Consider the following 10585-nt stretch of genomic DNA (forward strand, 5'->3'; position numbering starts at 1 on the left):
TTCCTTCATTCCTTCATTCCTTCAGTCATATTCATTGAACACTTACTGTGTGCACAGCACTGTACCAAGCACTTGGGAAGTACAAACCGGCACCAGAGACAATCCCTATGGTAAGGTCAAGCTTCAGATATGACTCATGAGCCTTCTCATCTGATCTTATTTTTTCCTTTTTCTTACATTATTTGTTAAGTGCCTACTAGGTGCCATGCATTGTTCTAAGGGCTTGGGTCTTGTGTTATGTCGTCGAGCCATTACCAACCCATAGCGACACCACAGACCCATCTCTCCCAAAAAACCCCGGCTCTCCATCTGCAATCGGTCTGGTAGTGTATCCATAGATTTTTCTTGTTAAAAATGCAGAAGAGGTTTACCATTGCCGCGTTCTGCGTAGTAAACTGGAGTTTCCGCCCTCGACTCTCTCCCATTCCACTGTTGCCCAGCATGGGTGAGTTTCGACTTGTAGCAGATTGTCTTCCACTCGCTAGCCACTGCCCAAGATAGGAATGGAATGGGTAGACCTCTTGACTCTCTCTCCCATAGCCGAGACTGGTAGAGTGCTGGAAACCCTCCAGGTATGACCGGGAGAGGGGAAGTGCTTGGGTAGATTCAAGGTAATCAGGGTGGACACAGCCCAGGCCATGTCCCACAGGGGCTCTTAATTTTAATCCTCATTTTACAGATGAGGGAACTAAAGCCCAGAGAAGTGAAGTGACCTGCCTAACGTCACACAGTAGGCAAAGAAACAGCTTGGCTTAGTATAAAGAACACAGGCCTGGAAGTCAGAGGACCTGGGTTCTAATCCCTCTTCTGGCATTTGTCTGCTGTGTGACCTTGGACAAGTCCCTCGGCTACCCCATCTGTACAATGGGGATGAAATCCTACTCCCTCCTACTTAGACAATGAGTCCCATGTGGGACAAGGACTGTGTACAACCTGATGAACATATACCTACCCCAGTGCAGAGAACAGTGTTTGGCACATACTAACGGCTTAACAAGTCCCATGATAATAATAATAATAATAATAATAATAATAATAATAATAATGGCATTTGTTAAGCGCTTACTATATGCAAAGCACTGTTCTAAGCACTGGGGGGATACAAGGTGATCAGGTTGTCCCATGTGAAGCTCACAGTCTTAATCCCTATTTTACAGATGAGGTAACTGAGGCTCACTGAGCCATGCTGCTTACCACAATTCTTAAATGGGGGAGCTGGGATTAGAACCCAGGTCCTCTAGACTGTAAACTTGTTGTGGGCTGGGAATGTGTCTATTTTGTATCATACTGTACTCTCTCAAACACCTAGTACAGTGCTCTGTACACAGTAGGTGCTCAATAAATACGACTGACTGACTGAATGAATGAATGAATGAATTCTGACATTCCCTAACTGTGAATTGTGGGTGTTTCTTTTTATCAGAATGTGTTTCCTTTGGATGAGCTAAAATTGTCTGAATGAGGAAGCATGCATTCTGCCTTTATTTGGGAGGGGGACGGACTTTATTCAATCTACCTCACAAAGCAGTAGATGCAAACCCATTTCCACTCAAGGAAGGCTGAAGCAGGTCTTCTTTCCAGAGAAGACCGTGGACGCCAAACTGGGAGTGCTGGGTTTGGGTCAGATGCCACGTGTCCGGTCGCCAGCCTTCAAGGTGGTCCCTTCATGGGGCAGGAGACCCCGGTCCAAGAAGGCCCCCAGATTGGGGGATGACCCCGAGAATGCAGAGGAAGTATCTCCGTGTGCTGGTTCGGAAAGTGTATTTGCGCAGAGGTGCTTCCTCTGGATTCCCGGGGGGGTGGGGGCTGGCGGCTCGGTCTCTTGGTCACTTGGTCAGCCTTCTCACCTTCTGCAGTTCCTCGATGGGTTTCCACTGCTGGTTAATCGAGAGTAACTGCAGAGCAGGGAGACAAAACCTGTGTTCCAGGAACCGCAACACTGGAGAATACATTCTGCTAGATCCTAAGCTTCCTAAGCTCCTTATGTCCATATTTTTAACTTATTTATTTACACCTCGGGCGACCACTTCTTCCATGTGCCCGAGGTGATCGAAGAGCTGAGCACGGGCCGGGTGCTGGCGATGTACTGGGTCGGCGGGGTCCCCCTGGACCAGGACGTCTGCAACGAGATCTGCTCCAACCTGCTGCGGCTCTGTCTCCGTGAACTCTTCGAGTTCCGCTTCATGCAGACCGACCCCCAACTGGGCCAACTTCCTCTACGACGCCAAGAAGGCATCAGGTAGCCCTGCTGGACTTTGGGGCAAGCCGGACATTTGGCACAGAAATCAACGACATTATATTGAGGTAGTGAAAGCCGCCGCGGACGGGGACCGTGAACTAGTCCTGCAGAAATCCCGAGACATCAAGTTCCTGAACGGGCTTTTGAGACGAAGCCCACCACCGCCACCCTCCGCTCCTCTTGCCGCTCATCTACCTCACACACGTACCTCGTTCTCGCCTGTCCCGCCATCGACCCCTTGGCCCACGTCATCCCCCGAGCTATGGAATGCCCTCCCTCTGCCCCATCAGGGCAAGCTAGCTCTCCTCCTCCATTCAAGGCCCCTACTGAAGTAGCTCAACCTCACTCCAGGAGGTCTTCCCCAGACTGAGCCCCTTCCTTCCTCTCCCCCTCGTCCCCCCTCCATCCCCCCATCTTACCTCCTTCCCTTCCCCACAGCACCTGCATATATGTATATATGTTTGTACATATTTATTACTCTATTTATTTATTTATTTATTTTACCTGTACATATCTATTCTATTTTATTTTGTTAGTATGTTTGGTTCTGTTCTCTGTCTCCCCCTTTTAGACTGTGAGCCCACTGTTGGGTAGGGACTGTCTCTATATGTTGCCAACTTGTACTTCTCAAGCGCTTAGTACAGTGCTCTGCACACAGTAAGTGCTCAATAAATACAATTGATTGATTGATTGATTTCTATTAATCTCTGCCTTCCCTGTTGGACGGCAAGCTCACTGTGGGCAGGGAACGTTTCTGTTATATTGTTATGTTGTACTCTCCCAGGTGCTTAGTACAGTGCTCTGCACAAAGTAAGTGTGCAACAAACACGAACTGATTGACTGGCTGAGGGCAGGAATGGTATTTATTAATATTATTGTCCTCTCCCGGGTATTTTGTATACTATTCTGCAGACAGTAGGTGCTTGGGAAGTGTTGCTGATTGATAAATGAATAGAAAGTGATTTCCCTTGATTTTCACCCAGAAAATAGTTCTCTGCTCTATGTAGGACAGGGACTGCGACAGCATGGCCTAGTGGACAGAGCATGGGCCTGGGGATCAGAAGGTTATGGGTTCTGATCCTGGCTCTGCCACTTGTCTGCTTGGTGACCTTGGGCAAGTCACTTCACTTCTCTGGGTCTCAGTTACCTCATCTGTAAAATAGTGATTAAGACCGTGAACCCCATGACTGTGAACCCCATGTGGGACTGGGACTGTGTCCAACCAGAATACCTTCTACCTACCCAGTGCTTAGAACAATTGCCTGGCACATAGTAAGTGCTTAACAAATGCCATTAGGAAAAGTTACTTCACCTCTCTGTGCCTCAGTTCCCTCATTTGTAAAATAGGGACTAAGACTGTGAGCCCCATGTGGGACAGGGACTGTGTCCAAACAGATTAGCTTGTATCTACCCCAGCACTTTGTACAGTTCCTGGCACAGAATAAGCACTTAACAAATAGCATTAAAAAAGTCCATTTGCTTCTCTGTGCCTCAGTTCTCTCATCTGTAAAATAGGAATTAAGACTGTGAGCCCTACGTGGGACATGGATGTGTCCAACCAGATTTGGTTGTATCTATGCCAATGTTTAGAACAGTGCCTGGCCCATAGTGAGTGCTTTACAAATACCATAAAAAACAAAAACAAAATGGTTGTTTCACTCCCACAGTGTCCCTCCTCATCCCGGGGTTAGACTGGGATCATAGAGGTCCAGGAGATTGCCTTTCCGGTCCACCTGCTCTCCCAAGTCGACCGGCCCACTCTGCCCAAATGCCCCCGTGCTTCCTCCCTTCCCCACCCACACAACGAGAAGTGGCACCAATGCCCCTCATCCCGGGGCCCAGAGGGCAGGGCAAGGCAGGGCAGGGAGGCTGCAGGCAGCTGCCCCTATGAGAGGATTGGGCTCAGGACCAAGGTCATCAGGTAAAGGAGCCTGCCATTGTTCAGCGGGGGTCCGGAGGGGCCCTTCAGAAGAAGGGACGGAGGTGGACCCGCTACCTTTTTAGGCTGGGTAGGATCCACGTTCTCCCATGGCTCTGGATTTTTGGACCTGTTGAGGCTGAAGCCCAAGATGGCACCTGTTAGGAAAGACGTGAAGCAGTTATAGTGTCCCCCTGAAAATGACATTTCTGAACTTCCCATCCGGTGCCCCCCCCCCCCCCACCAGACTGGAAGCTCATTGGGGGAAGGGAACGTGTCTATCAACTCTGTTATATTGTACTTGCCCAAGCGCTTAGTGCAGTCGATTGTAAACTCGTGTCTGGACTCTAAGCTTGTTGTGGGCAGAAACCGTGTCTACCAAATCTGTTATATTGTACTCGCAAAAGCACTTAATGCAGTGCTCTGCTCACAGAGAGAACCAAATCGATAGCTTTGATTGTTAGCTCGTCTCTAGACTGCAAGCCCGGTGTGGGCAGGGACCGTGTCTACCGATTCTGTTTATTGTACTCTCCCAAACACTTGGTGCAGTTCTCTGCATACGTTAAGTGCCTGATAAATACCATTGATTGACTGACTGTTTTGTTTTGTTGTAATCCCAAACAGTACAGTGCTCTGCACACAGCAAGTGCTCATTAATTGATTGATCATACCATTAATTGATTTAATTTTGTTGTACTCTCCTTCAACCCCACAAAACCCCAGCAACCCTGAACAGGAACTGAATCAATCAATCAATCAGCGGTATTTATTGAGCACTTACTGTATGCAGAACACTGTACTAAGTGCTTGGCAGAGCCCAGTATGACAGAATTAGCAGACGCGTTCCCTCCCTACAAAACAAGCTTACAGTCTAGATGGAGAGACAGACATTAATTAGAAATAAATTACAGATATGTACCTGCATGCTGTGGAGCTAGTTGTGGGGATTGGGTGATGAATAAAGGGGCAGGTCAGGGAGATGCAGAAGGGAGTGGGAGAAGAAGAGGGCTTAGTTGGGAAAGGCCTCCTGGTAGAGATGTGTCTCCAATAAGGCTTTGAAGGCAGGGAGAGTAGTTGCTGTATGAATGCCCCTTAAGCTACTGATACTCACCCCATCCCTATTCCAAAGCACTTAGGTTTCTATCCCTACACTGTGTCACTTCTCATACTTTTCTGCCTCCCTCTCTAGACTGTAAGCTCACCGTGGGTAGGGAGTGTGTCCATTACATTGTTCTACCGTAGTCTCCCGAGCACTAGTGCAGTGCTCTGCACCCAGTGAGTGTTCAATAAATGCCACCGACTGATCGATTGATGGATTGACTGCCGGACAGGTCCTGGGGCCTGCTACTCACGTGACGGCCATCTTGAAGAGAGAGTACACGGACACGGAGATGGCTCCCAACCCGGCGATGGTGACGATAGTGGCCAGCGGAATGAGCTGGGGAGCAGCCAAGGCACAGATGGCGGTCAGGGGCCGGGGTCAAGGGTCAGGTGGCCCTTGACCCCGGGAGAGCTCGGTTGCGGAGGGGGAAGGGTGGCAGGGCTGAGGAGATTGAGGGAAAAAAGGAACCGGGGTGGGGGGTGGGGAGATAGGAGTAACAGGGAAGAGATTGGGGAGGAGGGAGTGATAGAGAGGGGAATAGATTGGGGGAGAAGGAGGTGGGAAGAGGAGATGGGAGGAGATGGGGGAAGAAAGAAGTGGGAAGAAAGGAGGTAAGAGTAGCCAATGAGAAAAATGGGGGACAGTGGGAGTAGAAGATGGGAAGGAGTAAGTGGGGGAAGGAAATAGGGATAACCGGGGGGAGGAGATAGGGAGGAAAAAGTCGGGAGAAGGAGGTAGGAGTAGCAGAGGAGGAGATGGGAAGAGGATGTGGAGGAAGGGGTTAGGGTAGCAGGGAGAGGAGATGGGAGAGAAGGAGGTGGGGAAAGGAGATGGGGAGGAGGTAGGGGAATAGACTTCTAGACTGTGAGCCCGCTGTTGGGTAGGGACTGTCTCTGTGTGTTGCCGACTTGTACTTCCCAAGCGCTTAGTACAGTGCTCTGCACACAGTAAGCGCTCAATAAATACGACTGATTGATTGATTGAATAAAGAAGTTGGAAAAAGTTAGGGATAGAAGAGGAGGAAATGGGGGAAAGTGGGGGAAAGGAGGTAGGGTTAGCAGGCGAGGAGATGGTAAGAGGACATGGGGGAGGAGTTTGGGGAGACGTAGGTGGAGGGAGGAGATGGGTGGAGATGGGAGGAAATGGGGGAAGAAGCGGGAGGAAGAGGCAAGGGAAGGGGTAGCAGCGGAAAGAGACTGGGGGAGAAAGGGGTGCGGGACGGAGGTAGGTGTAGCAGGGAGCAGAGGAGGAACAGAGGAGGAGGAGAGGAAAGAAGGTTAAGGTAGTTGCAGGGGAGAGATTTGGGAAGAGGGAGGTGGGGGTAGCCGGGAGGCAAAGGAAGTGGGGAGAAAATAGGGATGGTGGGGTTTGACGGAGTAGGAGGGAGGAGATAAGGGAAGTGGAGGTGAGGTCTCCCCCCCACACACACCAGCCCAGTCGAAGGAACAGACGGGGGCAGGGGAAGTGGGGAAGGGGCCGAGGGAGGGGAAGACTGCCGACCTCTTTCTTCTTCATCAGGATTTGGAAAATGCCCATGGTGGCCAGCCTAGGAGGGAGCAGGCAGGCAGGGGAGAGTCTGGTCAGGACGGGCTGGGACAGGCGGCCCACAGGGGAGTAGGGGGAGTGGGCCCAGGATCGAGGGAGAGTGGCAGGAGGGAGGGAGGGGCAGGGAGAAAGAGAGGGGCAGAGGAGTGAGAAGAGCAGGAGGGAGCAATGAGAGAGGAAGAAGGGGAGACGGAAAAGAGGGAGAAAAGAGATCAGCGTGACAGTGGAAAGAGCGCAGGCTTGGGAATCAGAAAGCCAAGGGTTCTAATACCAACTCTGCCACTTGTCTGCTGTGTGAGCTTGGGCAAGCCACTTAACTTCTTTGTGCCTCAGTGATCTCATCTGTAAAATGGGGATTGAGATGTGAGCCCCAAGTGGGACAACCTGATTACTATGTATCAATCCCAGCTCTTAGAACAGTGCTTGGCACATTGTAAGTGCTTAACAAAATACCTTTAAGGAGGAAGAAATTAGGGAGGGTGGCCTTTGAAAAGAGCTGCTGAGGGCAGGGCAAGCAGGTCGGGGGGGCGGGGTCTGTATCTACCTCAGTGCTTAGAACAGCGTAAGTGCTCAACAAGTACCATAACTAAAACTATATTAATTACTTAATAGGGAAGGAGATGAAGAAACTAAGAGAATACTTGTCCAAGGTCACAGAGATCAGGCCACTGACAGAGATAGGATTAGAGCTCTAGTCTCTCTTTACTATATTTGTGCTAAAATGGCATTTATAAGCACTTTGTGTCAGGCACTGTTCTAAGCGCTGAAGTAGATACAAGGTCATCAGGTTGGACACAGTCTATGTGTTGAATCCCCATTTTACAGATGAGGGAACTGATGCTCAGTGAAGCGAAGTGACTTCCCCAAAATCACACAGTAGGTAAATAGCAGACCTGGGATTAGGACCCATGTCCTTCTGATTCCCAAGCCCGTGCCCTATTGTCTACTGCCCTCTCCAAAGCGCTCAGTACAGTGCCCTGCGCACAATGAGAGTTCAATAAGTACGATTGAATGAATGAATGAATGCCATTGAATAATGAGTGTTCCCAACAGGGGTGGCCCTTCATTCATTCAATCATATTTATTGAGCACTTACTGTGTGCACAGCACTGTACTCAGCGCTTGGGAAGTACAAGTCGGCAACATATAGAGACGGTCCCTACCCAAAACAGATGCCACCTGAGGTTAGCAAGTCACAAGTGGTGGCGTGTGGACAGCTGTGTGCCCAGGGTGTGGCATCCTGAGGAGAGGAGGGAGGAGCAGTAGCAACATGGTTTAGTAGGTAGAGCATGGGCCTGGGAGTTACGAGGACCTGGGTTCTAATCGCGGCTTTGTCATTTGTCTGCTGCGGGACCTTGGCCAAGTCACTTCACTTCTCTGGGCCTCGGTTCCCTCATCTGTAAAATGGGGATTAAGGCTGTGAGCCACCCGGGGAACAGTGACTGTGTCCAACTTGATTAATTTGTATCTACCCTGGCACTTAGAACAGTACCTGGCAAACTGTTAGCGCTTAATAAATACCATAAATATTAGCATCATTTCCCACTAGGCTGAGTCTTGAGGGGCTGCCCCCACCATCACGGCAGGCTGTAACAAGTCTGCCTCAGATGGCTGCCTTAAGGATGTTACTGCCATGCTGGGCTATGGCCACCTGTTGGTCCCAGGACAATGGATCCCCTCAAAGACAACCCCCCACCCCCAAACACTGGTCTCCCCTCCCCGAATCAATTCAGTCACTCACCAGACAACACACAGGTAGAGGGGGACAAGTGGGCCACGGACAGGGATTCACTTCAGGCCTCCACAGCACTCTCAGGGTCCCAGCTGCCAGTGGCTTCCACAACCTTCTCCCTCCTTTGTACGGTACTAAGGGGAGAGGCGAGGCTGGACCAGTTCCCCAACTCCTGCCCTCTACTGAGGCCAGTTGCCCAACTCCTGCCCTCTACTCTCAACCATCAGATGGAAAATTTAGGAGCTCGTCACTTGATTCTCAGAAACCTCCTTGGGCGCATTTGATGGCTGAACTCCAAGGAGCCCAAGTGGAAGTTTCTACCTCCCCCTGCCTCCTCACCAGAGCAACCCCCTGCCTGACATTGGTACATTCTCAAGCCCCCTCTCTCCTGTCCCCCAAAACCCAACAGACAGTCGCTCCACTGGTGTGAGTGGGGGGCCTCTCTCACCACACTGCTTCCTCTGAGCCCATCCCCTATCTGTGGGTGTCCCTCAAGGTTCAGTTCTGGGTCCCTGTCTTTTCTCCATCTACACCCCCTTGGAAAACTCATTCGCTCTCACAGCTTCAACGTTCACCTCTATGCTGATGATACCCAAATCCACAACTCCAGCCCTGATCTCGCTTCTTCTCTGCAGTCTTGCATTTCCTCCTTACTTCAAGGATGTCCTGTCGTCACCTCAAACTTAAAATGGTCAAAACTGAACTTTTCTTCCCCCACGAACCCTGTCCTCCTGCTCACTTGCCCATCGCTGCCGACGGCACCACTTTCCTGTCTCTCAAGCCCGTAACCTTGGTATTATCCTTGACTCCTCTCTCATTCCACCCACATATACAAGTCATCACTAAGTCCTGTCAGTTCTACCTTCCCAACCTTGCCAAACGTCACCCCTTCCTCTCCATCCAAACTACCACATTAATACAAACACTTATCTTAGCCCACCTAGATTACTGTGTCAGCCTCCTTGCTGACCTCCCTGCCTCCTGTCTCTGCCCACTCTAGTCCATGCTCCATTCTGCTCCCCGAATCATTTTCCTTCAAAGAAATTCAGATCTTGTTTCCCCACTAGAATCTCTAGTGGTTGCCCATCTACCTCCACAACAAACAAAAAGTCATCATTGGTTTTAAAGCACTTAATCGCCTCGCCCCCTCCTACCTCACGTTGCTACTCTCCTCCAACACAGCTTGTAAATTTGTTCCTCTGTTGCTAACCTTCTCACTGTACCTAGATCTCATTTCTCTCGCTGCCGACCTCTCACCCACCACCTATCTCTGGCCTGGAAAATCCCTTCCTCCTTTCATACAGATAATTGCTCTCCCCCACTTCAAAGCTTTGTCGAAAGCCCATCTCCTCCAGGAAGCTTTCCCTGACTGAGCCCTTTTCTTCCACTCCCTTCTTTTCCACTCATACTCGCTCCTTCACTCATCCCATCTCCCTTTCCCATGGCACATATGTACATATCTGTAATTTATTTATCTATTTATATTAATGTCTGTCTCCCCCTATAGACCGTGAGCTCGGTTGTAGGCAGGGAATATGTTTGATGGTCTATTGTCCTCTCCCAAACATTTAGCACAGTGGTTTGCATATAGTAGCCACTCAATAAATATGGTTAATAATACAACACTCTGCTGCGTGACCTTGGGCAAGTCACTTCATTTTTCTTTGGCTCAGTCACCTCATCTGTAAAATGGAGATGAAGATTGTGAGCTAAGGAAGAACAGGGACTGTATCCGATCTGTTCATCTTGGACCTACCCCAGCGTTTAGTAAAGTGCCTGGTACATAGTATGTGGTTGCCTACCAACCTTCGTATCAAGCAAAGACTCCTATTGGCTTCAAAGCTCTCTGTCACCTCGCCCCCTCCTACCTCACCTCCCTTCTCTTCTTCTGCATCCCAGCCCACACACTTCACTCCTCTGGTGCCGTTTACCTTCTCACTGTGTCTCGTTTTTGCCTGTCCCGCCGTTGACCCTGGCCCTACCTCTGGCCTGGAATGTCCTCCCTCCTCAAATCTGCTAAACTAGCACACTTCCCTCTTTCGAAGCCCG

General features: G+C 50.1%; 1 protein-coding gene across 1 annotated transcript; it reads right to left on the minus strand.

The window, feature by feature from the left end:
* Window positions 1–1813: 1813 nt before the first annotated feature.
* On the minus strand, window positions 1814–6795 carry LOC119922674 (normal mucosa of esophagus-specific gene 1 protein-like). Its single transcript, XM_038742372.1, has 4 exons — window positions 6760–6795; window positions 5510–5595; window positions 4236–4296; window positions 1814–1895 (listed from the first exon to the last, which is right to left on the minus strand). The coding sequence occupies exons 1-4, from the start codon at window positions 6793–6795 to the stop codon at window positions 1827–1829; spliced, it is 252 nt and encodes an 83-aa protein (XP_038598300.1). The 3' UTR covers window positions 1814–1826.
* Window positions 6796–10585: the final 3790 nt, after the last annotated feature.

Source organism: Tachyglossus aculeatus, unplaced genomic scaffold, assembly GCF_015852505.1.
Source record: "Tachyglossus aculeatus isolate mTacAcu1 unplaced genomic scaffold, mTacAcu1.pri scaffold_118_arrow_ctg1, whole genome shotgun sequence".
Taxonomy (NCBI): Eukaryota; Metazoa; Chordata; class Mammalia; order Monotremata; family Tachyglossidae; genus Tachyglossus; species Tachyglossus aculeatus.

Bases quoted from the DNA above. Each gene is read 5' to 3' on its own strand.
- LOC119922674 (XM_038742372.1), bottom strand. From the start codon at position 6,795: ATGGGCATTTTCCAAATCCTGATGAAGAAGAAAGAG. The intron at 5,596-6,759 runs GTCGGCAGTCTT...GCTGCTCCCCAG, and splicing joins TCCTGATGAAGAAGAAAGAG to CTCATTCCGCTGGCCACTAT. The intron at 4,297-5,509 runs GTGAGTAGCAGG...CTTGGGCTTCAG, and splicing joins CTCTTCAAGATGGCCGTCAC to CCTCAACAGGTCCAAAAATC.